At 37.6% G+C, this 27,791-nt stretch overlaps 1 protein-coding gene across 18 annotated transcripts in view; it reads left to right on the top strand.

The window, feature by feature from the left end:
- MYCBP2 (MYC binding protein 2, E3 ubiquitin protein ligase) overlaps nucleotides 1–27,791 on the top strand; it is a 270,681-nt gene that overhangs the window by 227,092 nt on the left and 15,798 nt on the right. For 12 of the 18 annotated variants that reach the window (XR_003513823.1, XM_027557742.1, XM_027557733.1 and 9 more), the window contains 16 exons: nucleotides 674–843; nucleotides 1,900–2,144; nucleotides 3,061–3,228; nucleotides 4,421–4,578; nucleotides 5,711–5,910; nucleotides 6,928–7,077; nucleotides 8,390–8,550; nucleotides 9,639–9,795; nucleotides 9,976–10,200; nucleotides 12,620–12,685; nucleotides 13,798–14,037; nucleotides 14,354–14,452; nucleotides 22,990–23,070; nucleotides 24,110–24,376; nucleotides 25,174–25,457; nucleotides 27,064–27,160. Coding sequence is in view for 17 of the 18 variants with exons in the window: in XM_027557742.1 (XP_027413543.1) it covers nucleotides 674–843; nucleotides 1,900–2,144; nucleotides 3,061–3,228; nucleotides 4,421–4,578; nucleotides 5,711–5,910; nucleotides 6,928–7,077; nucleotides 8,390–8,550; nucleotides 9,639–9,795; nucleotides 9,976–10,200; nucleotides 12,620–12,685; nucleotides 13,798–14,037; nucleotides 14,354–14,452; nucleotides 22,990–23,070; nucleotides 24,110–24,376; nucleotides 25,174–25,457; nucleotides 27,064–27,160 (2,768 nt within the window). In the remaining variant the exon portion in view is untranslated. The remainder of the gene's footprint in view (nucleotides 1–673; nucleotides 844–1,899; nucleotides 2,145–3,060; nucleotides 3,229–4,420; nucleotides 4,579–5,710; nucleotides 5,911–6,927; nucleotides 7,078–8,389; nucleotides 8,551–9,638; nucleotides 9,796–9,975; nucleotides 10,201–12,619; nucleotides 12,686–13,797; nucleotides 14,038–14,353; nucleotides 14,453–22,989; nucleotides 23,071–24,109; nucleotides 24,377–25,173; nucleotides 25,458–27,063; nucleotides 27,161–27,791) is intronic. The other 6 variants (XM_027557726.1, XM_027557735.1, XM_027557728.1 and 3 more) reach the window with 3 other exon arrangements.

Below are 27,791 nucleotides of genomic sequence, written 5' to 3'. Positions count from 1 at the left end.
GGATTGCTGTCTCACACAGTAGAAATAATATGTCCAAACACACAGGAGAGGTCTCAACGTTAAATCTCCTTTAACTGTATTGTTTTCCTGTTCAAAACTGCAAGTTAAATTAGATTATATTGATTTCTATGGGCCTCTTCCTGTGAAAGAGATTATCAACTGTTTCATCAGAAGACAGTATTTTAGGTAAATGTAACTATTTCTATAACAATTGATTAGTATTGCAAAAGTCACCTGTTATGGGTTTGGGTAGATGCTTTTCTCTTCCTACATATTACACTGAAACCTTTTGTAAAATATGCAATCTGTAAAATTTACCATTCGTACAGAATGTTTTCTGTCTATTTTGTCCAAATTTATGGCATGCTTAAATAAATCTAAATGTTCCCATGTCTTACATTTCTTTTCATCTGCCTATGTAGAGTATCTTCAGTATTTTAGACATCATTTAGTTGATTACTTTCTGGTCATACATGCAAGTTTGCGGATATAACTAATAGCCTCTGGGGGCAGGGTGGGAGGGGGTGGGTAGAAAAAGTGAAAAAGTTAGATACTTGCTTCAGTACTTTGCTTGCTTTGAGAAGGGAAATCTGTCATTTATGCATAGGTAGCAAGCATCAGACTATTAAGGACTCTTAGGTGTTCAGTATCTATTTATGTGCTTACTTCAAAGGCTGTGGCCGGTATGCTGGTGGACAAGGTTATAATAGCATCGGGCACTTCTGTGGTGGATGGGCTGGTAACTGTGGCGACGGTGGCATAGGGGGAAGCACGTGGTATCTGGTGTGTGATCGCTGCAGAGAAAAATACCTCCGGGAAAAACAAGCTGCTGCCCGGGAGAAGGTAGTTTTATTTTGTTCTGGCTATACTGTGAATGATAAGGATAAACCTTATAAAAACCTCTTTTTAGCAACATGGAACTTAGAACTCTAGAAACTCAAACAGGGGCTCTGAAACAACTAGAGGAGTGGGCTAGGGAGGGTGGTGGGAGGGAGGTTCAAAAGGGAGGGGACATATATATATATACCTGTGGCTGATTCATGTTGAAATTTGACAGAAAAGAACAAAATCCTGTAAAGCAATTACCCTTCAATTTAAAAAAAAGCAACAGGGGCTCTGTAACAACCTAGAGGGTTGGGATGGGGAGGGAGATGGGAGGGAGACTAAAAAGGGAGGGGGGAAAAAAATCTCTTTATAGGAACATGTCATCAGACAGCTTCATATAGTTGATATTAAAAATCAGCTTTTATAATAGGAATAATATACAAATTTGATTTATGCACCAGGTCAGCAGGTCAGCTGTTTTTAATGACAAAAACAAATTATGTCTTGGGATAACACAAAAACAACCATTGTGTAGCATACCTACCCTGTTGAAGATGTAATTTTTTTATTACTTGTGTGCTACTCAGTCACCTGCTTACATATACATAGCTTTCCCTCTTCACCTTTTCTCTCTCTTAATTCTCTTTTCCTTTTCCTTCTCTTTTTTCTGCTGTTTATCTCCTCTCTTTTTCTTAATACCTAGTTATATTAAGGATTTATGGAAAGTAAGGATCATTCACATTAGTGACACACCTAACTGAAAATATTTGCCAGATACACACACACACACACAAGTTATTAACTCTTTTATTTAAATAATTACATGTAGATTTTACTAGTTAGGTTTTTAACTTTCAGCAAAAAGATAAAAAAATACAGTTTGTATTTGATATAAATTAGTTTCAATCAGTTCAGAAACATGAAGTGAATGTTGTTTTTGGTAATCACTATTATTGTTTTAAAGTAGTTCTATGAGTGTTTAATAATTTGTATTAGCAACTCAAAAATATTTAGGTTAAGAAATCTCATATTTGAATATAAGTAGGAAAAGATCCCTAAAAATTCTCCCTCCAGGTCAAGCAGTCTAGGAGGAAGCCGATGCAAGTCAAGACTCCGCGTGCCTTGCCCACCATGGAAGCCCACCAGGTGATTAAGGCGAACGCCCTCTTCCTGCTGTCACTGAGCAGCGCTGCCGAACCCAGCATTCTGTGTTACCATCCAGCAAAGCCATTCCAGTCTCAACTCCCCAGCGTGAAAGAGGGCATTTCTGAGGACCTTCCTGTTAAAATGCCTTGTCTCTACCTGCAGACATTAGCTAGGTAATGTCACTTGGCTGTTTTTTTTAAATCACTTTGGAAATTGCCTGCTGGCATGACTTACCAACCAGCAGTTCCATTTTGAGAAGCAGAGTTATGTAGTTTGTTTGTTTGTTATTGTACTTATAATTCAAGAAAATGAACAGAAAACAAAAATGAAAATATGAGACTAAGTACATTTGGGACATTGGAAAAAATCACCAGGAATGCCAAGTACAACAAGCCTTCAGCTTCAGTCACCTGCTTATTGTACTTATACTAGCACCTCTGTGTTCCAGTTTGAAAAGGATAGAATCAAATGGTAAAACATGTAAAAGTTGATGGCAAACTCTAATTATGAATTTTACAATTTTTAGCCCTTTGGGGAATAGATATATCCCCCCTAACCCATGAAACATTTCATATATCTCTAATCTCTTTCACATTTCACTCTAACACGTGTTCCTACCATAAAGGTCACTACCTATACTCCAGTAGTCCATGTGAGACATGTCATCAGCCTGAAGCAAGGCAGTGATGATGGGGAAACAAGGAGAGAGAATAGTGAAAGGGAATCCAGCGTCCACAGGCCTGAAGGACTGGTCATGGCTGAGGGCTGAGCCCTCTGTGACACCAAGATATTTTAGCTTAAGGCACCCAGATAGCTGGTGGGATCACTCACTGAAACACTGGAAGATGAAAAAGTTCTCAAAAGGAAAGAAATTCAATTTTGTATTTGAAATGTTTGTGGTACCTGGAATACCTATGTGTAAAATTATCAGCCTTCTATTTCTTCCTCCTTAAATCTGCCACTATTTTAATACTCTACACTCCTCAGTTATAGATGTATGAGTTATTTTTGCTTTTACAAAGGAGGTTAAAAATGGAAAGTGTCTGTATTACCATCATACTTTAAGTTACTGGGTTTGATTTAATGCAGGCATCATCATGAAAATTTCGTGGGCTATCAAGATGACAACCTATTCCAGGATGAAATGAGGTACCTGCGTTCAACATCTGTGCCAGCCCCGTACATATCAGTAACTCCCGATGCCAGTCCCAACGTATTTGAAGAGCCCGAGAGCAACATGAAGTCCATGCCACCCAGGTATTTGAGTTACTATATTTTTGTTGAGTCCAGTGTTTGGTGGAAGAGAGATTTTAAGTAGAAGAGAATGCTCTAGAAGTTCTTTGATATTGATGCATCCCTCCATCTCAGGAAGGAAGTCGCGTCAAGTGTCCTGACTATTAGAGCAGTAAGAAAAGGCATGCGTTCAAGAATCAGGTGAGGTCCTTGATAGCAGATCCGGTTGGAGAGAAGAGATAACCTTTACTCCAATTAGTTATATACAACATCTATCATCTATTCAAACAAGAATGTACACTCACTTAGGCAGTGAGGACACAACATGGCCAGAGCTAGCCAGTTACTAGAACATATATAAGCTTTACTGAGGGCCATAGGATTTGAAACCAGCCTTGACCAATGGAAAAGAAACAAAAAGAATACTTTGTAAATTTGTCTTAGAAAGTAAAGAAAGGTATTTATCTTTTTCTTTAAAATGCCCCACTAAAAGAAATTACATAACCACCTTAATACTTTTGTAACTGTTTTTTAATGTTGTATAGTTAAAAAGGAAAAAAAAGAGGTTGGTTCCTGCTGCTGCTGCTAAGTCGCTTCAGCCATGTCCGACAGCCCTCCTGAAAACCACTGAGTTCTCAAATAGTTTTAAGTATCATGTAACTGAGGCTAGGAACCAGTTCGTCATCTCTCAGTACACTGTGGTATGGCCGTGCTCCAGATAGAGCTTTGGGTAGCACCTCCAGAGAATGAGAAACCATAGAACACTTGGAACCAGAAGAAAATTGCATCCTTTCACTTTCCCTCTTATTAAGTTTCCTCATGTATATATTTTTGTTCTTCCTATTCAGTGCTATTATGAATATATCTGCCTGTTTTTCCTGAATATCATGACACGTGTCTTCCACCACAGTGCTTTTGCTTCTGAGAGAAGCTTAGAATATTTGATGCCTTTTCTTCTTTTTCATTTAAAATGCAAAGTAGATTTAAGAGAAGCAAAAATTTTAAGATGCAGTTCTGAAATTGGTCAAAATGTGATTACATTTGGAAAGATCCAATTATGGCTTAAAGGCTTAAAGAGGGATTGTCAAGTTGGCTTTGAATTTGTATTCTTCCACATGGTTCACACATTTGACTACGCTGTTGTAAACTAAGTAAATACAGTGTCACGTCATTCCCTTTTCCTCCTGAGTTGTCTGTCACCTTGTTCTATCTGCAGTTTGGAAACTAGTCCCATAACTGATACTGATCTCGCAAAGAGAACCGTCTTCCAAAGATCCTACTCCGTTGTTGCTTCTGAATATGATAAACAGCACTCCATCTTACCTGCACGAGTTAAAGCCATTCCTCGGAGAAGAGTTAACAGTGGAGACACTGGTAAGTATAAAGATAAAAAAGAAGATTGAGTGATCCTAATGATTTTATTTGTAGATTTTTTGAATCTAATTTTTGAAGGCAGAGGAATGGATTAATTTTAAATCGTGGTAAACATTCCTTCTATGTGACACAGCCATAAATGTGCCTCTCTAAATTTTACATCTTAGTTGGAAGAGACACCAGAGATCATGTACTATTATTCAAGAATAAACTGATCTTTAAAATATATTACTTGTTAGGTATCTAAGCTGAATATTGCTACCATTATCCCTCCCACTAAGCTTCAGTAAATCAGCAGTTCCAATGACTTGACACTTTCACAATGATATTCTCAATAGAAACTTGTTAACTCTTGTAAGTACTACCACTCAAAACAGATGATAAAAACTGGAGATATGGCTAGCTCTTAATCAGTAAAAAATTTTAGATAATCTGGACTAATTAGTATCAGCAGCCCCAAATTGAGGCTAATTGATTCTGTCTTAAAAATAAAGAAATCCAAGAAGCAAAGGATAACATGTTAATGGTTTATCAGGCCAACTACTTACTAAGTGAAGATCTGACCTAATATTTTTAAGTAGATGATTATGTATCTTATTGAAGATCTTTTAGGAAAATATTGAGGATACATTCAACAAGTATCTTTGGGCTCTTATTGAAATACCATTTGTTACAAAGCAGTCCACTCCAGTGTTCTTGCCTGGAGAATCCCAGGGACGGGGGCGGGGGAGCCTGGTGGGCTGCCGTCTATGGGGTCGCACAGAGTCAGACACGACTGAAGTGACTTAGCAGCAGCAGTCCTTTAGAAAATGCTGGGGATAAGATGTAGATTCCATTTGGGGAGAAAATAAATCACATTTTGTACAGTGTTATAGAAAGGATGAACTTTAGATTCAGACCTGGGTTCAAAACTTACCTTTGCAACTTAACAGGTATATAACTTTAAGTAAGATATTTAAATCTGAGCTTCAGTAAAAAATTGAAATCATTAAGATTTGTGTCAAATGCAAAAACAAAAAAATCCCTGAAGACACTTAAGTGAATAAGCTGGATACTGTTTTTTGAAATCACTGTAAATATATTAATATGTGTTACCTATGAAAATTGATACTTTTTTTTTCCCTTCAAACAGAAGTGGGTTCTTCACTCTTGAGGCATCCATCTCCTGAGCTGTCCCGGCTCATCTCAGCCCACAGCTCCCTCTCCAAAGGAGAACGGAACTTCCAGTGGCCAGTCTTAGCCTTTGTTATACAGCATCATGATCTAGAAGGTCTGGAAATAGCAATGAAACAAGCGTTAAGAAAATCTGCTTGTCGAGTTTTTGCTATGGAGGTAAGAATACATGAATAGGATTATTGATTCATTCATCATAAGCTTCATATAATGGTTCTGTTTAATGATGTCAGTTTTCTACTAAACAGAAATTGTGACAAATTAAGAGACCTCAGTGAATAGAAAATACCGTGTTTGCAACAAAATTAAACTCCTAGGTTTAGGAATATAAATGAATTTGAGTTTAAAAACTCTGAAAAACTTCATTTCTACATTACTTTATTATCTGAACTGTGATAATATCTTCTTAAAAAATCTTTTTATAATCACAGTGTCATTTCAGTTAGAGTAATCATGCAAAAGGGATCAGAAGTAGGGCTTTTGAATTATAAATTTAACAATGATAATTTATCTGGGTCTCTGTTCTCTGAAAATGGATCACTGTATATCATAGACTTGTATATATAACAAATCTTTTTTCTTTATCATGAGTAGGAAGTAACCTGCCATTCATCAGTGGGAACCACATGAATCTATATTTAAGTAAATAGCAGCTTGTGTAGAACTTAAGAAACATTCTAAACGCATGTTGATTCTAAATGCAAGTTGGAAAAAATATGCTTGTGTAAATTAATATTCAGACAAATTTTTGAAATGAAAAGTGGTTTGGAAAATATTTTGAATTGCATTTCATAGGTATTATATTCCCTACTGTTAATTTTTTAATTAGGGCCAGAATTACTGAAAGTGTAAGTTCAGTGTACTTTCAGTGAAATGACAATCAGTCTTCTAAAGTCTTCCCTTAAAATACTTGAGTCCCAGAAGGTTCTCTTTATTGTGGACTTATTTAACATTGTTTATGCAGGCTTTCAGGCTTCCCTTGTGGCTCAGCTGGTAAAGATTCCACCTGTGATGCAGGAGACCTGGGTTCGATCCCTGGGTTGGGAAGATTCCCTGGAGAAGGGAAAGGCTACCCATTCCAATATTCTGGCCTGGAGAATTCCATGGACTGTATAGTCCATGGGGTCGCAAAGAGTCGGACATGACTGAGTGAGTTTCACTTTATCTTTCGTGCAGGCTTTCAACTGGCTTCTGTGTAACGTCATCCAAACCACTTCTCTCCATGATATTCTGTGGCATTTCGTGGCATCTCTGACTCCTGCTCCAGTGGAACCAGAGGAAGAAGAGGATGAGGAAAATAAAACAAACAAAGAAAATGCAGAACAAGTGAGCGAGACTCTTGGTTTTTTATTTGTCCATATTTTTATAGAAGAGTCAGACTCTCTTCAGGTAATACCATAATTTACATGAAGTCATTCACAGATTATATAACCTAAAGGCAAGAATACCAATTCAGAGCTATGAGCAACATACTAACTATGCTGAATGAAAGTTTTCTGTCTCCAGAAACACTGTCAATCAATTCTGGTTTCTCACTAGCCATCACGGTCACAGACAAAGCACTCAGTTGGAAGATATATACTGTCCAGTGCAATAAGATGAAGAAGGCAGCATTATTATAGAGAAGAGCCATCCACTTCACAGCATTACTGTACGGCACAGAGAATGAAAACGAGATTGTGCCTGGACATGAGAGTCAACAAGTTTGGCTAGAAGGGACTTCAATTTTATAGGAGGCAGCCTGTATCATGGAAAAGCGTTGAGTGTGGACCCTGGAAGCCTGGGTTCCAGCCACATTTATACCTCTGTAGCTGTGCTTTATGGATCTCATTTATATTTCTACAGTAAAAAAGTAGAAAACTAAATCCTCAATTTAAAAAGCTGTCAGAATAGATAGAAAAAAAACAAAAGCTCAGTACTGTTTATAAGCATCGCATTTTTAAAACGTAAGGACAGAGGAAGAGTAAAAGTAAAAGGTTAAAAGTAGAAAAAGATATACTGGATAAATACCGATCAAAATTAGCTTGCTACAGCTAGTTTAACATCAGATTAAATAGATTTCAAGACATAATTATCAGTAGGGATAAGGAGGATCTCTACAAAATGATAAAAGAGTAATTCTGTATCTTCAGTGTATGCATGTAGTTAATAAAATAACCTTAAAGATATCCAATGAAAATCAATAGGGCCGCAAGGGAAAATTGAAAACAATCCACGATTACAATGTGATGTTATCGCACATTCATAAGAGCTATCTGTTCCTGTGTAACAGATACCCCAAAACCTACTGAATGGAAATAGTTCCTTACTGGCTCCCAACTTTGTGGGCCAGCAGTTTGGGTGGTGCTCAGCTGAAGGGAAAGTCTCATTTCTGCTAGTAGATTAGTGAGTATGCTGGAATTGATCCTCATATGCGGCATTTATTTGGTTTGGTGGTTTTATTTATAGGTGACCTTATCACTTTTTCCTTTAAAAACGTAAGCATAATTAGTTAACCTTACTGGATGTTTGAGGTGTGGTTTGGTTTTGTTGTTTACATTTCTACTACATCAGTATCGTTAAAGTACACATTTTCTTTTGTGGGAAAAATTCCTTCCAGCTCCCAAACTGATGAACTTGCCCGCCATTTCTGTCTTAGGAGAAAGATACAAGGGTATGTGAGCATCCGCTCTCAGATATAGTGATCGCAGGGGAAGCGGCTCATCCTTTACCACACACGTTTCACCGCCTGCTTCAGACCATCTCCGACCTTATGATGTCTCTCCCCAGTGGCAGTTCATTACAGCAGATGGCCCTAAGGTAATATTGTTTCCAAGTGTCCTAAGTACCCTGGAAAAGGAGTTTTCTGAAGCAGTCAAAGCATGAAATGCTTGAAAGACCTCTTTAAATACTTAAGGTAGAAAGAATCCTGTGTTATATGAATGATACCTCCCTCATTATGGTTGTAATTTAGAATTGCCCTTCGCCTCAGCTCATGCCTGTTGGCCCCTTTATAAATTGTGGGTAGTATACTTCTGAGTCCTCTAAATTGTCATAGTCTGAAACCATCTTCCTCACTTTCCTTTCTCATCTACCCCAAATCACATGTCTCAGTGTTCCTCAAGAGTAGAAACTTAAATGTTGCAAAAATGGAGAGGGCAATGAAATCTCAAAAACAGAATTCAAAATAGGGTTTTGAATTGTAAAGAATACCAAGAGATATGCAGCCAATCCTAAAATTACATTGAAAAGTATCTCCTCCTTTTAAGTCCTCACCATTACTTTTATATTGTGAACTTTATCACTAGAGCCTCGTACTGGACTACACATATAAGTAAATCCTCCATTGGTTTTTATAAGAAACAGGTTGACAGAGTGACTTTGGCTACACACATTCCTAATGATGAGACCAGCAGAGAAGAGATTCTGTAGTGCAAGAGTTTTGAAGTACAAAGTGTGTTATACTCTGATGAATTAGTGTAGAATTGTTGGACTAATAAATTTTAAGAGGCTGTTATAGTTGGGATAACACTTGTCTACAAAACTGGTTTATTACCTCTTTTGCTTTTATAGCTTTGATCTTCATGTGTCGGTTTGGCTATATTTAAAACAGGGAGGCCTGGCGTGCTGCAATTCGTGGGGTCGCAAAGAGTCGGACACGACTGAGTGACTGAACTGAACTGAAAATGGATGAACTTTCCTTAGAATTTACATTGTTCAACAGAAATGATGTATATTTCTCCAAAAGCCAGTAGAAATCATTTTGTTTCTTGAATTTTTAAAATTTCTGATATTGTTATTTTACCTACAGCATTAAGATTAGCTGCAGAATGCTTTTTTTTTTTCCAAGGAATTCCTTAGAGGTTCCTGAAAAAGAATTATTTAATATATTACTTATACTGTTTTAGGTGCTGGAGTCTGAAATTCAAGCAATCTGATCACCAGTTCCTCCATCAGAGCAATGTCTTTCATCACATTAACAATATTTTGTCAAAATCAGATGATGGAGACAGTGAAGAGAGTTTTAGCATCAGCATACAGTCTGGCTTTGAAGCTATGAGTCAGGTCAGTCATCTAACAGTTATCCTGTGTTATCCTGTTAATACTCAACAATGTACTGAAGGAGAAACTGAAAATTACTCCTAAACAATTTGCTACTTACTTTTATTTCTATCTCATGCCTATTTTATTATTGTGGAAGATTTCCATTTGAGTGTTTCAATTATGTGTATTTGTTTCTGGTAGGAATTGTGCATAGTAATGTGCTTAAAGGACTTAACCAGCATTGTTGACATAAAAACTTCAAGCCGACCTGCCATGATTGGCAGTTTGACAGATGGTTCCACAGAAACCTTTTGGGAGTCAGGAGATGAGGATAAAAACAAAACTAAGAACATCACCATCAACTGTGTAAAAGGCATCAATGCCCGCTATGTATCTGTTCATGTGGACAATTCCCGAGATCTTGGGGTAAGAAAGGAAGCTTAACTGTGGTTTGTCAGTTCTTTTCAGACCTTTATTAATCATACAGTCTCATTTCTGAGTTTTAGCAAAAAGGCTCTCACCTGGAACTTCACCAACCAAATGTCCTGTTTATATTGTCAAAAAACTCAAGTCTGAAACAGATTAATATGACTTGGGCACTGTGGAATACCCATTTTAAGACAGGATCTGATTATAAATATATGAAACCTATAGCTAAGCAAAATAAATATCTACTCCATGATATTTTACCTCCACACCCTTGTTCAAGCTATTTCCTTGGCCTGGAAGTCCTTCTCTTAAACTCTACCTTTCAGATTCTTCCCAAGTATAAGACCCAGCAGACAAATTCTCCCACAGTACCTCTTCTATAAAAGTTACTCTCTCTCTCCTCTGGATTCTTTTTTACCTTGCTCTAGTGGCACTTAATGCAGTTTGACCTGTAGCATAATTAGCCTTCAGTTTTTAATCCTTACCCCCACCGTCAGAAGGGAGTTGGGGAAAATTCCTGGATTAACATATATAATCATACTATATATTCCCCCTAGCTCTAGCCTGTCTACATGTTTCAACTGAATTGAGCAGTCTTTAACAAAAAGCACTGGAGAAGAAAAAGCATACTATTTACTTGAATATTAAAGGCCAATTAGAATATAAAACCAACTGCTAAATTCCCATGCTTCTACCCCATTTTTGAGAAAGAATACTTTTTAGAATTTTTTCCCTCAGAAAGAAAGTGGCCTGCATATACAGTATTAATAAGTCCCCTTGGGCCATTGCCAAGCTGCTCCTATTCCATTTGTATATTTCCTTTCCCGGGGAGAGTCAAAGTGGTGGGTTTGGGTCTCAGATGACCTGAATGGAGAATGCCAACCACAGAAGTTCAGTCTACAGTCAGAGCATTCCTTGCTGTCTGCAGTCACCCCAACTTCTGTCCATCAGCACAGATTGAATAAGAAAAGGCTTAGCTACTATATCACTAGCTTATCACCTCTTGAGACCCAAGAGTTCAATTGGTACAACTACTTTATCTTACTTGAAAGTCAAGTGTAAGAAATCATAACATTTTTCTGACAGGAACTCACCGCTCAGTGCAGTGTTATCTTTGATTCATATTTTAAGCTAGAATATACTTTCCATCAAAACAGTGGTTGCAATCTAACATTTTGTCTTTTAGGAGAGATAATCATGGTTCAGTTCAGTTCAGTTCAGTCGCTCAGTCATGTCCAACTCTTTGCGACCCCATGAATCGTAGCACACCAGGCTTCCCTGTCCATCACCAAGTCCCGGAGTTCACCCAGACTCACGTCCATTGAGTCAGTGATGCCATCCAGGCATCTAATCCTCTGTCGTCCCCTTCTCCTCCTGCCCCCATTCCCTCCCAGCATCAGAGTCTTTTCCAATAAGTTAACTCTTCGCATGAGGTGGCCAAAGTATTGGAGTTTCAGCTTTAGCATCATTCCTTCCAAAGAAATCACAGGGCTGATCTCCTTCAGAATGGACTGGTTGGATCTCCTTACAGTCCAAGGGACTCTCAAGAGTCTTCTCCAACACGTGTAATATTCATTTTGTACAGATACGCTGACATCAGCTTTTCTCTTAGGAAGCCTCCTCTGATTTATATGCATCCTTAGGACTCACACAGTGTACTCTGTGTCCCCCAGCCTTCCCATCACACTGCCTTAAACACAGCATTTGTTAATTTGAATTGCATCAGCCTATAGCACTTAAAAAGTATACAACTCTCCAAGGAATTCATATGTCCATCTATTTCTTGATGTACTTGCATTAAAACGTACTCAATTTTAAGGTCTCTGAGTCTAGTACCAGTATGATTCTTTCCAGTACTTAAAGATATTAAGTTTCTTTTGCTACTGTACTTTATATATTAAATGGTCCTTCCCTAATTTGGCAAAGATCTCAAGGGGATAGAACTCATCACTCTCATGTGTCCTCCCCCAAGTCCCTATGGCTGTCTGGGGGCACTGTGATTTTTCAAGTATTTGTTGCTTAAGCTACCTGCCTTCCTCCCTTTTACACCAGAAGCAATGAGAATAATGTAATAAGAATGGGACATAAGTAGCAAGGTGAATTGTTGAAAGACTTCATGATAGAGACAGAATTTAAATGATTAGACTTTGGATGAAAAGAGGGAATGCCAGCCTCCTCTCTCAGAGCCCATAGAGAAGGACTGAAATGTGTGATTCAAGATGGAGTTTGTGAGGATAAGAAAAAGACTGGAGTTGTAGGAACTGTGATTGGTTTGACAGATGGAATGAAGTCAGTTTGGAAGGCCTATAAAAGACAAGCAGAAGAGTTGATATGATATTGATAAGCTGTAAGAAATCACTGTCCGTTCTAGAGCCAGGAACATGGCATAATAACTATTTTGAATTGTTTATTTTAGAATAAAGTCACCTCAATGACCTTCTTAACTGGCAAAGCAGTAGAAGATTTGTGCAGAATAAAGCAGGTAATTAAAACTGCCATTAAATGTTTTTACTGCCCTGGTAGAAATTTCTTCTTCTCAGTCTCCACTGTTGAGTTCTAATTTTGGCATGCCACAGTATTATAGGAAATCATCTCTTTTCAAAACACTAAATTGGCAAATAGTCCATGTATGGGAATAGTTATAACTGTCTCTGTTCTAGACATCTTACCCACTATTTTCCTACATGTTCTGTAGTCATGAGTAAGTATACTGTGCCTACAGCCCTCCACCCTGACTTCTGCTCCCCTGCAGAGATTCAGGGTGCCTTAAAATTCTTCATAGATTCAATTCACAAATGCCACTATAATTCAGCCACACTTCAGATTTAAATGTAGATTATTGTCCTGTACCTTGAAAATCTTTCAATTTACAGCAGTGCAATATATCCAGGTTAAAAGTCAATATACAGACCTAGTCTATAAACAAGTCTTATTTGGGCTTATGACAGATGCTGTATAAACTCATTCCCTTGTGAGTGAATAGTGTCAAAAACCATTGTACAGTACACTGAAATTTAATCCTTGAGAAGAGTTAGATTCTCAATGAAATATACTGAAATAAGTCATCACAAATGTGAATTTACATAGTATATAATGTTTCTTCAAAAGTAAAACATATTAACTAACTGCACAGCTAAAATCCTTGCTTTAAATGTGCTTTCATGTAAAGATGCACAAAACAGGACTTCATTGCTGATCATATGAGTATTTCTACTTACAGGCAGTATAGGTACAGTCATGAAAATTGTTTCCAGTGGTTTCACTTATGTAACTTGCGCTCGGAAGCCATATAGTACATATAATGTAAGCAGACCTGTATTTTAATTCTCAACTCCACCACTTACTAGACTCCTGCCATCTGTGTTAACTTTCTTTCTTCATCTGCAGCTATTATAGTATTGCTTATCTTTACAAGATTTAAATAAGATAATCAATGTGAAATAATCCAATACACTTTCTGTGTGTACAGTTATTTGTTATTTGAGCTTACTGTTACTAACACTAGGACATAGTAACCACTGTTATTAAGTCCAGGACAGTAATAAAATAGTAATCCACTTGTATCAGGTTTCTATCCCTTTTCTGCTCCCCTAGGTTGATCTGGATTCCAGGCACATTGGTTGGGTAACAAGTGAACTTCCAGGAGGGGATAATCACATCATCAAAATTGAATTAAAGGGTCCAGAAAATACACTGAGAGTTCGACAGGTTAAGCTCCTGGGCTGGAAGGATGGCGAAAGCACAAAAATTGCTGGCCAGATCTCAGCCAGTGTGGCCCAGCAAAGGAACTGTGAAGCTGAGACTCTGCGAGTGTTCAGACTCATTACATCTCAAGTGAGTGTCCTTACTACACATATTCTAGCACAGGATAAAAAAAAAAATGTATTACTTCAGTAATAATATCAAGAGCCTAAGAAAGTATTTTGTTCAGTTTATTAGAGATTGTTAGCTACAAGTTTGGCCCATTTTTTTCTTCTCATAGCCCAAATTCTTGTATTTTATTTTGCATTCATAATTCTGAAAAGTAGAGGTGTACAGTAAGAATAACATAGCATTATAAAACCTGCAGAATGAGCTGTTGAGTCCTCCAGCCTTCACAGTGCTAATTCCTGCCATTAGGTTGCTCTCACCTCCCTGTCTTCTTCACCAGGTATTTGGAAAGCTCATCTCTGGAGATGCAGAACCCACACCAGAACAAGAGGAAAAAGCACTCTTGTCATCACCTGAAGGAGAGGAAAAAGTATACAATGTATTTATTTATATTCTAAAAATATTTATTTCCCTATTCCATTTTCTTTTGTTCAGTGGAATAATCCATATATTGCTACGTATTTTAATGTATATGTGATACTAGTTTCTGTGCAGTTAATATTTTTTACTTTAATTAGAAAGAAGGTAAAGGAACTATCAGAAGATACTCACTTTTTGCTCATGTATGATCTAGCTGGTATTTTAAGTAACAACAAAATTTGCTCCAAACCTTGGGCTGTTGTGTTTAAATGTTGTCATTTGTAAAATCAGCTTCGTTGTTGACTATGCTGTGCACTTCCCTCCATCTTCTCTGTCCTTCACAGTTCAGCTCAAAAATCCTGCCTTCTCCATGGGCCTTCTTTATGATCGTTCAAGGCAAATCATAAAGAAGGTTCATGGCGAAGACACAAAGAAGTGTTTCCTCTGCTAAACTTGGTAGTAATTTCTGTGTCTCTTCTTGGTTTCCCTCTTGTTGGGTTTATCTGTATACTTGGTTTATTGTTGTTGTTTAGTTGCCCGGTCATGTCCGACTCTTCGCGACCCCATGGACTGCAGCACTCCAGGCCTCTCTGTCCCTCACCATCTCCCAAAGTTTGCCCAGTTCTTTGAAAGATATTTTCAAGGACTTACCTAAGCTACCTCTGTGCCTTCTGACACAGAGGCAACTAAATCATCCACATTTTTCTATCTGGAATCTGTTTTTTTTAAAAAAGGATTTCATAAACTCTGGTAATTATTTTTCAGCATCTTTTGGAATAACATTTTGACAACTATCAGACTGAGTACTCATTAAATCAAATGAATTTTAGCAAATGGCAATTATTTGCTGAACAACCTTGAGAACTGGTATCAAGCCCTCAAAAACCTTGCCTTTTGTTCTTAAACTTGCACAGTCCATCCCTTCCCTCCCCAAACAGATAATCAGGGATACTCTTTAGTATATAATCACTGTATTAAATATGTGAAAAATTGTACATGTCATAGAATTTCAGAGTATGTTGAGGTTATTGTCCCTGGAGTGGACAGAGAAGGCTTCTTGGAGGATATTAGACTTTGAGTTAGACCTGAAAGAGAATGGATGAAAGTTAGATTAAGAGGATGAGAGGATGGGAGCCTTAAAGAGGCTTGCCAAACAGTAGAAGAGTGTATGCTGAGTCATTGGGGATGAGTGGGAAAGGTTTGCTAGTGGTTGGATACCAGTGAGATAATGTGATTTTTAAGGGAAGCATTTTTTTTAAGTCAGATTTTTGAAGTAAAACTTACATACAAAATCATCCTTTTAAAATCATTTGTTTTGAATTTTGACCAATGTGTACAGTGGTGAAACCATCACAAGCAATTTTTAAAACATATTCCCCTCCACCCCCGAGAATTTCCCTGTCATTCCTCTGCATTCAGCCCTCTTATCTCATTCCTCCCCCATGGCAACCACTGAACTATTTTCTGCCCGTTTTCTGCCCCTATAGTATTGCCATCCCCTGGTGGCTCAGACGATAAAGAATCCGCCTGCAATGCAGGAGACCCAGGTTCGATCCCTGGCTTTGGGAAGATCCCCTGGAGAAGGAAATGGCAACCCACTCCAGTATTCTTGCCTAGAAATTCCCATGGATGGAGGAGCCTGGCAGGCTACAGTCCATGGTGTCACAAAGAGTTGGACATGACTGAGCGACTTCACTTTTTATAGTATTGCTTCTTCCCAGGTTTTATTTAATGGAGCAGTAGAGAAAATAGCATTTTTGTCTGATTTTTTTATAGGTAGTATAAGAATATGTATCAGTTGTTTGTTCTTTTGGTTGCTGAGGAGTATTCCATTGTATGAGTTTACCATAGTTTATTTATCCTTTCACAAATTTCTGATAGATGTTTGTGTTGTTTCCTCTATTTAGCTATTATTAATAAAACTGCTGTCAACATTAGCATACAGATCTTTGTATGGACATGTTTTCATTTTTCTTAGGTAAATACCTGTGAGTAGGATTGCTGTATAAGTATATGTTCAACTTCCTAGGAAACTGCAGATTCTTTCCAAAGTGATTAAGCCATTTTACATTTTTACCAACAAAGCATTTCCGGTTGCTCCACATCTCCTTGACAATACCTGATACTATCACTCTTTTTAGTTTTATACATTCTTATAGGTGTATACTTGTATCTTGTGCGTTTTTAAACTTTTTAACTGATTTTTATTATTCATGTATTCATTTTTGGCTGTGCTGGATCTTTGTTGCTGCCCTGGCTTTTCTATCGTTGCAGCAAGCAGGGGGCTACTCTCGAGATTAGGTGCACGTGCTTCTCATTGCAGTGGCTTCTCTTGTTGTGGAGCATGAATGCTAGACCATGTGGGCTCAGTAGTTGTGGTTCCTGGGCTCGAGCACAGGCTCAGTAGTTTTGGTGCATGGACTTAGTTGCTCTTTGGCATATGGGATCCTCCCAGACCAGGGATCTAACCCATGTCTCCTGTATTAGCAGGCAGATTCTTTACCACTGAGCCACCAGGGAAGCCCCTTGTAGTAGTTTTAACATGGATTTCACTAGTGACTAATAATATTGAGCAAATTTTTATGTATTTATTTGCCATCTCTGTAGTACATTTACCAAAATGTATATTAAGATTTTTTACCCATATTTTTTATATTGAGCTGTTTGTGTTATTATTGGTTGGAAGATTTCTTCATGTATTCAGGATATATATATAGGTCTTCTACCAAATACATGTTTGATAAAAATACATTTTCAAATATTTTCTCCTAGTCTGTGACTTATGTTTCAGAGAGAAGTTTCTAGTTTTGATAAAGTTCAGTTTATCTTTTTTTTTTTAATGACTCGTGATTTTTGTGTCTTACCTAAGGTCATGAAGATTTTCTCCTGTTTTCTTCTAGAAACATTAGAAGTTTAGTTCTTTTATTTAGAACCATATATATTTCAAGTTTTTCTATACAGTGTAAATTAAGAGTAGAGGTTCTTTTTCTTGATGTGAAGATATTTGATTCTTTTACTGCCATTTGTTGAAAAGACTACCCTTTGTCAGGAATCAGTCCACCAGAAATGTATAGGTCTGTTTCTGGACTCTGTTCTGTTTCCTTAATCTATATGTACATTCTTACACCAACATCAGGCTATATTGAGATTCAGTACATTCCTTACTGTAGCTTTAGAGAGATTCCAACCAAGTTCTTTTTCAAAGTTGTTTTGGCTATCCCAGGTTCTTTCCATTTCCATATAAAGCTTAAAAGCAGATTATCAATTTCTTCTTCTTCCACAAAAAACATAAATTTTGAGGGGAGGAGCCAAGATGGCGGAGGAGTAGGAGGGGGAGAACACTTTCTCCCCCACAAATTCATCAAAAGAGCATTTAAATGTCGAGTAAATTCCATAAAACAACTTCTGAATGCCGGCAGAGGACATCAGGCACCCAGAAAAGCAATCCAACTCTTCGAAAGGAGGTAGGAAAAAATATAAAAGACAAAAAAAGAGACAAAAGAGGGAGGGACGGAGTTCCGTCCCGGGAAGGGAGTCTTAAAAAGAGAGAAGTTTCCAAACATCAGGAAACCTTCTCACTGCCGAATCTGTGCCGAGCTTTGGAAGCACAGAGGGCAACATAACAGGAAGAAAAAATAAATAAACAATTAAAACTCGAAGATTGCGAGTCCTACGGTAACTCCCCCAGTGGAGAAGCAGCGCAGACGCCTGCACGCGCCATTAGCAAGCGGGGGCTGGGCAGGGAGGCGCAGCGCAGGCTGCATCGCTTAGAGTAAGAATCTGGCCTCAATACCCTGAGCACTATCTGAGCGAAATAATTTGGGCTAGCAAACCAGACTGTGGGATATCTACCACGCGAAAAGCCAGCCCTAACCTAAGACCGCCAGGCCCGCGCACAGAACAAAGAATTGAACAGAGATAGCCGGCTGCAGACCTTCCCCCTCCGGTGACAGGCAGCCAGAGCCGGAAGGGGGCAATCGCAGCCCCAGAGAGACATTATCTATAAAACTGTAAGCAGGCTTCTTTGCTAACTAAAACTTTTTGGGGGTCTGGACGGTTAACATCTGCCTGAGAAGGTGCGCCGGTTTTACACCCAGATAACCGAGTGGCGGGGAGGTGATAAGTCGCAGCATTGGCGCTCGCCAAACACCTCATCACTTGAGCTGCTCGGACCTGGGAAGAGCACAAAACTCAGGCCCAACTGAGTCTGCGCCTCTGAGGACTACCCGAGTGCCTGAACCTGAGCGGCTTGGACCTGGGAGGTACATGCAACCCAGGGCTGGCCTCGGATTATTCCCGGCGGAACAACCTAGAGCCCGAGCAGTGTGGGCAGGGAGGCTACATGCGCCGTGAGCGGGGGCAGACCCAGTGTGGCTGAGGCACTGCGAGCGCACGCCAGTGTTATTTGTTTGCAGCATCCCTCCCTCCCTCCCCACAGCGCGACTGAACAAAGAGAAGAAATACAGCTCCACCCATCAGAACACCGACACAAGCTTCCCTAACCAGGAAACCTTGACAAGCCACCTGTACAAACCCACACACAGCGAGGAAAAGCCACAATAAAGAGAACTCCACAAACTGCCAGAATACAGAACGGACACCCCAAACTCAGCAATTTAAACAAGATGAAGAGACAGAGGAATACCCAGCAGGTAAAGGAACAGGATAAATGCCCACCAAACCAAACAAAAGAGGAAGAAATAGGGAATCTACCTGATAAAGAATTCCGAATAATGATAGTGAAATTGATCCAAAATCTTGAAATTAAAATGGAATCACAGATAAATAGCTTGGAGACAAGGATTGAGAAGATGCAAGAAAGGTTTAACAAGGACCTAGAAGAAATAAAAAAGAGTCAATATATAATGAATAATGCAATAAATGAAATTAAAAACACTCTGGAGGCAACAAATAGTAGAATAACAGAGGCAGAAGATAGGATTAGTGAATTAGAAGATAGAATGGTAGAAATAAATGAATCAGAGAGAATAAAAGAAAAACGAATTAAAAGAAATGAGGACAATCTCAGAGACCTCCAGGACAATATTAAACGCTACAACATTCGAATCATAGGGGTTCCAGAAGAAGAAGACAAAAAGAAAGACCATGAGAAAATACTTGAGGAGATAATAGTTGAAAACTTCCCTAAACTGGGGAAGGAAATAATCACCCAAGTCCAAGAAACCCAGAGAATCCCAAACAGGATAAACCCAAGGCGAAACACCCCAAGACACATATTAATCAAATTAACAAAGATCAAACACAAAGAACAAATATTAAAAGCAGCAAGGGAAAAACAACAAATAACACACAAGGGAATTCCCATAAGGATAACAGCTTATCTTTCAATAGAAACTCTTCAAGCCAGGAGGGAATGGCAAGACATACTTAAAATGATGAAAGAAAATAACCTACAGCCCAGATTATTGTACCCAGCAAGGATTTCATTCAAGTAAGAAAAAAAAAAAAAAAAACATAAATTTTTTTTTTTAAGCCTGCTGGAATATTGATTGGAATTGCACCAAAGTGCTCAGTTTGGGGAGAATTGACATCTTAATATTGAGTCTGGAAATCCCATGGACAGAGAAGCCAGGTGGGTCACAGTCCATGGGGTTGCACAAGAGTCAAGACTTAGCAACTAAACAACAACAGCAAATCCATGAATATTATATTTAGTTCTGTCCATTTATTTAGATCTTCTTTAATTTCTGCCAGCAATGTTTTATAGTTAAGCTCTGTGTACATGTCTTATACACACGTTTTAAAATTGATCCCTAAGCATTTGATGGTTTTGATACTATTGTAAATATTTTTTATTTCACTTTGCAGTTATTCATTTCTAGTACATAAAAACGCAATTGACTTTTGTGCATTAAACTTTCATGCTATGGTCTTCTTAAGGGACACCTATGGCTCAGTTGGTTAAGAATCTGCCTGCAGTGCAGGAAACCCTGGTTCAGTTTCTGGGTTGGGAAAGATCCACTGAAGAAGGGATAGGCTACCCATTTCAGTATTCTTGGGCTTCCCTGGTGTCTGAGCTGGTTAAGAATCTGCCTGGAATGTGGGAGACCTACACTGAATGTGGCTCAGTCCCCAGAGGGGAGGATCCCCTGGAGGAGGGACAGTTACCCGCTCTAATATTCTGGCCTGGAGAATTACATGCACTGTGTAGTCCATGGCGTCTCAAAGGGTCGGACACAACTGAGCGACTTTCACTTTCACTTTTTTCATGGTCTTAAATTTACTTAATAGTTTGAGAAGCTCTTTTGTAGTAACTTTGGAATTTTTCTTCATAGATAATCATATGGTCTTCAAAGAAAGCCAGTTGTACTTCTTTCTTTCCAATCTTGTGTTATTCTACTGACTAATACCTTCAGTTACCATGTTGAATAAAAGTCGTGAGATCACATATATTTGTCTTTTCTAGATTGGAAAAGGAAAATATTCAGTCTTTCACTGTAGATTTTTTGTAATTGTGCTTAGTCAGTTTGAGGATGTTCCTCGTTTATTGAGAATTTTTATCAGAATGGATTTCTTATATATTTCTCTTTTTTCATTTTCTTTTATTCAGTAAAATAACCATATATTGCTGTGTATATTAATCGATATGCAGTGTTTCCTTATATGTACTTTATTTTTGTTTAAAGAAGATGAGCTAGAGGAGTGATAACTGAGTGGCACAGTGTTTCTTTTTGGGGTGGTAAAAATGCTTTAAAATTGACTGTGGTGATGGCTGCACTTATCTGTGCATGCATATAAACCATTAAATTATATACTTTAAATGAATGAATAATATGGTATGTGAACTATGTGTCAATACAGCTGCTTTTAAAAAGGAAAAAGCAAAATAAATTATGAAAGAAGTTAAAAGATCTCCCTGTCTAAAAGGAACTCATTTGTTAATGTGTATTCTAGCTATATGTAGCACACAAACACACACAAAATTTATTCTACAAACTTACTCTCCTTAGTTTTCCAAGGAAACTGCAGTTACCCATTCTTTTTGAGTGAGCTTTGGTAGTTCTGCCTTTCAAGTAATTTGCCCATTTCATCTGAGTTGCTGGATTTATTGGCATAAGTTGTTCATAATATACTCTTATCTTTAGACTCTATTGTGATGTATCTTCTTTTATTATATCATTCCAGCTGTTAGCTTTGGATTCAGTGTGTTCTTTTTCTGACTTCTTAAAGTCCTAATATGATGAGTTGAGGCCTTTCTTTTCTCATATAAGTAATGCTGTGATTTTCCTCTTAGCACTGCTTTAGTGTCACAGATTTGAGTATTGTTTTTTTCCATTTCATTCAATTCAAAATATTTTCTGACTTCGATTTTGATTTATCCTTCACTTCTGGGTAATTTACAAGTGTCTTATTTAATTTCTGAATATTGGGAGTTTTCCTGATAGCCTTGTATTGTTAATTTCTACTTTAATTCCTTTGTGGTCAAATGTGTGTGTGTATATATATATATAGTTGTATAATTTCATCACTTTTGAGGCTATTAAGACCTGAATTCTGGCTCATAGTAATGGTATAGTTTAGCGAATGTCCATGTGCACTTAAATGAATGTGAACTCTGCTGTTGTTGTTTGAAGAGTTCTACAAATGTGGTTAATTCAGTTGGTTGATAGTTTTGTTCAGATCTGTAAGAACCTTGCTGATAGGTAAGGTTCATTGTTTTCTCATTTACTTGTATTAGGTACAGAAACAATTTGAAGTGTCCAACAATATGGATTTGTCAATTTAGATTTTAGTTCACCTGGTTGCCTATGTCAGCTCTCTAGTGGGCACCCAAAAATTACAGTTCTGTAGATTACCAGCTTTTCTCACTAATAAGGTGGGAGCAACATTCTCTTGTGGCTGTCTCTATCCTAAGAAAAGTGAAACCAAGAGTCATTTTCAATTCTAATACAAGGGTGCTTTGCCTCAGTTTTCTTACCTATAAAGCAGGCAGAACATCAAACCCCTTATGGGGTCTTTCTGAAGATTAAATAAGGTTGTGTGTATGTGTATACTTATATCTGTTTGTATATTTATCTACCACTTAAAACAGTGTCCTACACGTGATAGGCACTATAAAACTTCAGCCTTCTTATGTCTTCTTGTGATAGGTTTCTTTGTTTACAGTCAGTGTTGGAATAACTTAAGACCACCATTATCAGAGAGTGTTGTTAGGATACTTCCTTTCTAACCAAATGTCATTTTCCTGAGTTGCTCTTCTAATAACCAAATATAGGATATGAACTAATAGTGTTCACAGTTTAGAAATAGATTTAAACGAACTGACACAAATTGACTAGATTATAAAGAAATCCATGAAGTAAACTTCTCTGGATTTCTTAAAGTCAGAAATTTTGTCCTTTTTATGGTCACATTAGCCAATAGTGATTTCTTCAAACTTTTAATCCTTCTTTTTAGTGTTATAGATCTCAATTTAAAATGAATTCACCTTGTAAAGATACCTGTATAATTACTTATCAAGACATTTCAAAATGTTGAATATATGAATTTTATTAAAAGAGCCTGCTTCCTTTTCTTCCCCTTTTGTATCTAAAGGCAACATCAGACGCTGACCTGAAAGAACATATGGTTGGAATCATCTTCAGCAGGAGTAAACTGACTAACCTACAGAAACAGGTTGGTCAATAGTCATTTCACAATCTCCATCAGTTATGTTTGTTTTTAGGGTGTAAAGCATTTTCCAAAATTTATGGGGGCTTTTTTATGCTGACTCTTTTATAGGTCCTGCAGAATGTGTCTGCCTTTTTCTAGAGAGGAAGGAGTATGTTGGCATACCTGCATCACTTTAAAGACTTTGTTATCAATGTTAACTCTTACCTTGCCGCTCTTTGTTTTTCTCATTTTCAGGTAGATTGTTTCATTTTGGTGTCAAATACCCAGTTATATCAGATTTCATTTACATTTCCTGTGTTCCTTTCCCCTTTGTTTTTTTGTTTGTTGTTGTTTTTTTAAATTATTCTGCTGAGCAGTTATAATGTTAACTAAACCAGTGTTAGATATTTCTAATTATCACAAGATGGCATAGTAGCACTAGATCATTCATGTAATGGGAATTCACTTTGGGAATACCTAAGTAACATAAAATCAGCCCTTTCCAAGTCACATAAAATACTGACTTTTGAATTAGGTTGTAAATTGGCCCACTATTTTAACTTTAAACACCTTAAGTCTTTTTTAAATAAATCACATAAATTTATTTGTGCTTTATCTTTTTAACAGCATTTTATTGACTTGTAGAAGCTACCAGTTGTAAAATGTGCTGTTTTTTTCTGTCACTAAAAAAAAGAAAATTGCTGCCAATTAAATTATGAATTGTATCAATTACAAATCACATTATGAATAGAAATATGGGGGAAAAGATGCCTTAGAAGTGATTAAATATGGTGATTTGTTTTCATTTCATGTCTTAAACCACAGGTAGGGGAATTGGTAACCAGTATAGCATTCATTTCTATACTAATTGATTTAAATACTCAGGTTTTTAATTGTCGTTTTCCTTAATTGTTTTTAAGATGTGTTAAGAGAATGGTATGATGGAGAATTAACTGGAAGGAAGAGTATTAAATTGAGTATCAACTAATATCCTTTTTTTTTTTTTTTAATTAAACCTTACAAATAAACACTTTTACATTTTCTTTATGTTGCCCTTGAACAGGTGTGTGCTCACATCGTCCAGGCCATTCGCATGGAAGCCACCAGAGTCCGCGAGGAATGGGAACATGCCATATCAAGCAAAGAAAATGCCAATTCCCAGCCCAATGATGAAGACGCCTCCTCTGACGCCTACTGCTTCGAGCTGCTCTCCATGGTCCTGGCCTTGAGCGGCTCCAACGTGGGCCGGCAGTACTTGGCCCAGCAGCTGACTCTACTCCAGGACCTCTTCTCTCTGCTCCACACTGCCTCCCCACGCGTCCAGAGACAGGTGACTGGCACATCTCCTACCTGGAAGCTTATTTTGTTACTTTCTATTTTTAATTAATTTGTTTATTTTATATAGAGGATGGTTACTTTACAGTATTGTGATGGTTTTTTCCATACATCAACATGAATGGGCCACAGGTATACATGTTTGAAACATTGTTAAAAATTATTCTAACAAAGAGAATCAATGTGTTTTTTTGGCGGGAGGGGGGGTTGGTTGGTTTGTTTGTTATAGCATATTTTGATTTTTGGATTGTATTTTAACCCCATGTTTTTCTTTTTGACTCATTATAGTGAGATATGGAAGAACAAAATATGTTCCATTTTAGTGCTATTGTGATAAATAGTATTCCGCTACTCAGCCTTATTACTGTAAAATATATAATGACCAAGTAAGAGATGTGTTTTTTTCTTGCTGCCCTGGAGTGGTAGTCATATGAGAAATTAAATCAAGCTTAAATCATTTCTCTGTCCTCAAAACTTTTGAAGTCATAGAATGGCAGCTGGACTCAAAAAAAAAGAATACTTTAAATAAAACACGAATCTTTTTTCAAAAAATTGAAGTATAGCTGATTAACAACGTTGTGTTAGTTTCAGGTGGACAGCAAAGAGATTCAGTCACATGTACATGTTATCTATTCTTTTTCAAGTTATTTTCCCATTTAGGCTATTACAGAATATTGAGCAGAGTTCCCTGTGCTATACAGTAGGTTCTTGTTGGTTATCTATTTCAAATATAGCTGTGTGTATATGTCAATCCCAAATCTTTAAATAGAATTCTCTTATTTTTCATACCAGGTGACCTCCTTACTAAGACGAGTTTTGCCTGAAGTGACCCCTAACCGTCTGGCCAGCATTATAGGAGTCAAGTCTCTCCCGCCAGCAGATATCAGTGACATTATTCACTCAACAGAGAAAGGAGATTGGAATAAGCTAGGTATCTTGGACATGTTTCTAGGATGCATTGCCAAAGCACTCACAGTACAGCTAAAAGCCAAAGGAACCACCATCACAGGAACAGCTGGTACCTCCGTGGGCAAAGGAGTGACAACAGTCACCCTCCCGATGATTTTCAATTCCAGGTGGGTCACTGCATCTGTTTTGGTACAAAAATAGAACGGAGTGAGCTACTGTTTGAAGGTTTCAGACACTTCAGATTCCACCTTGTTTGCGTATTTACCAGAAATAGAAGCCATAAATGACTGACCTGTGTATGAAAAAGAATGCTGTGTATAATAAAAGTGTCTTTTCAAATTAGTGGAGAAAGAAAAATTTGCTGAGCATATGATGTTAGAATACTTCCCAAGTCAAGACAAAAAACTATAGACTCTCTCACCATGTTCACAATAAACTTGAGATCAACTGAAACTTCACATATTTTTGCTTTTAAACTCTACTAGGACAAATTATAGAACATTTTTATAATCATCAATTTGAGAAGACGTCCTTAAGTAAAACACAGAACCTGAAGTAACGGGAAAAGACTCAGAGGCTTGGCTACATAAAAGTGAAAGTTGTTTGTTTTTAAAATACAAACAACTGACTTGGAAAAAAATATTTAACAGTTAGTAGGCAATGAATTATTAGTCATAATATTAGAAGAATGACTACAAATCAATGAAAAAACAACCAATACAGATTTCTGACAAGAATAGTCAGTTCAGAGAAGAGAAATTAACAAATGCCAGGACTTCCCTGGTGGTGCAGTAGTTAAGAATCCACCTTCCAATGCAGAGGACGTGGGTTCAGTCCCTGGTCAGGGAGCTAAGATCCCACATGCCGCTGGGCAACTACTAAGCCTGCAAGCAGCAACTGCAAACCCATGTGCTCTGGAGCCCACGTGCCACAATGACAGAGAAGACTGTGTGCCACATCTCAGAGTCCATGTGCCGCATCCAAGACCCAACACAGCCAAAAATAATTACAAGTGTTAAAAAAATTACCAATGCCAATAAATAAAAGGTACTTCAGTGGTAGTCAGAGAAATGTAGATTAAAACAATAGTGAAATATCTTTGCATTCGCATAACTGACATCTAAATTGCTAAAACCTTTTTGGATGTCAGTTTGATAGCATCAGTCTATTTAAAATATGCATATCCTTTGACCTACCAGTTTTACTTCTGTAGAACTGTTTCTCTCAAAAAATGTTCATATATGTACACAAAGATATTGTAGAGGACTGTTTGATACAGAATTGTGTATAACAGCAGAAGATTAAGGACATCTGGAATAACGCTAGAGAAAGAGCCAGTTCATGACATTAAGCACCAGAATGTTATAAGTGTATCACTTCCTTCACCTGGATAGTCTTGCCAGGGGAAAAAATGTGAGCTAAACTAAACTGTGGTAAATTAGCCATGTAGTTGACATTCTGGTGCAAGCTCTTATCTTTATGTGGACTGGTAACAAATAGTTTGTGTTTGTGGATCTATTTTGAATGGTACTGTTCTAAAAGATGCATGCAAAAATAATGTTTGATATTTATAGTAATAAACAATGAAATACTTGAAAGGGAACATAATCAGAATAGCTACTCTCTTAGAGTTGAAGAGATAGATTATGAGTAATATTGTGATTAATTTTCTTTTAAAATGCCCTAACCAGTTGAATCATTTTAAATAAGTTTTTGACTTATTCATTTGTAACTACTACTGATTGGTTTACAAATGCTGACTTTTCTTTGCAGTTACATCCGTCGAGGTGAGAGTCATTGGTGGATGAAGGGCTCCACTCCTACCCAGATCTCAGAGATCATCATTAAACTTGTTAAGGATATGGCCGCAGTAAGTTCCCAGTAGAAACGTGATTAACAAAACAAGTAGCGTAATCATTCTACTGAATTGTTAGGACGACATTCATGTTACTTTGCCTAATTCACAAGCTCTGTTTGTAAGTTCACTGTTGCACCCTTTGTCTTTTCAGTTGGTAAAAATTTTTCCTTTTGTGTAAACTGTGTGCATTTCAAGCTTCCCAATTAATTTGCTTGAGAAATATTTCCGTAAGTCTTCCAAGACTTAAAGCTTAAAAAACAAAGTATACTGTTTGAACCCTACAAAGCAGTCTGAGTCCAAGACTCTAGACAAGAAAGGGCCTTTTTTAGTGTGAAGCTTTCTCAGTCTTCCGTTGTCATGGTTTACTGAATGTCCTGTACTGCTGTCCAGGTTTTACTTTTGTGGGGAGATCCAGGAGTGTGGAGGAAAGGTAATTACTTCTCAGGGTGCCTGGCTCTTGTACTTCCAGGAGTCCAGCCCAAAGAGGGCAGGACACTGTGGATGGTAGATCCTGAGAGGTGGAGTAAACGGCAAGCATTTTGGAGGAAGAGAAATTGAAATTGGAGCTGTCCCTTTAACGACTGCTAGCACATGGATATGAGATTAGTAAGCATGTTCTGGAAAAAAATGAAGTTCTGTCACA

The sequence above is a fragment of the Bos indicus x Bos taurus genome, chromosome 12 (genome assembly GCF_003369695.1).
Source record: "Bos indicus x Bos taurus breed Angus x Brahman F1 hybrid chromosome 12, Bos_hybrid_MaternalHap_v2.0, whole genome shotgun sequence".
NCBI classification, from domain to species: Eukaryota; Metazoa; Chordata; class Mammalia; order Artiodactyla; family Bovidae; genus Bos; species Bos indicus x Bos taurus.
Note: the sequence above shows the minus strand (reverse complement) of the source record. Positions and strands in the feature narration are given on the sequence as shown.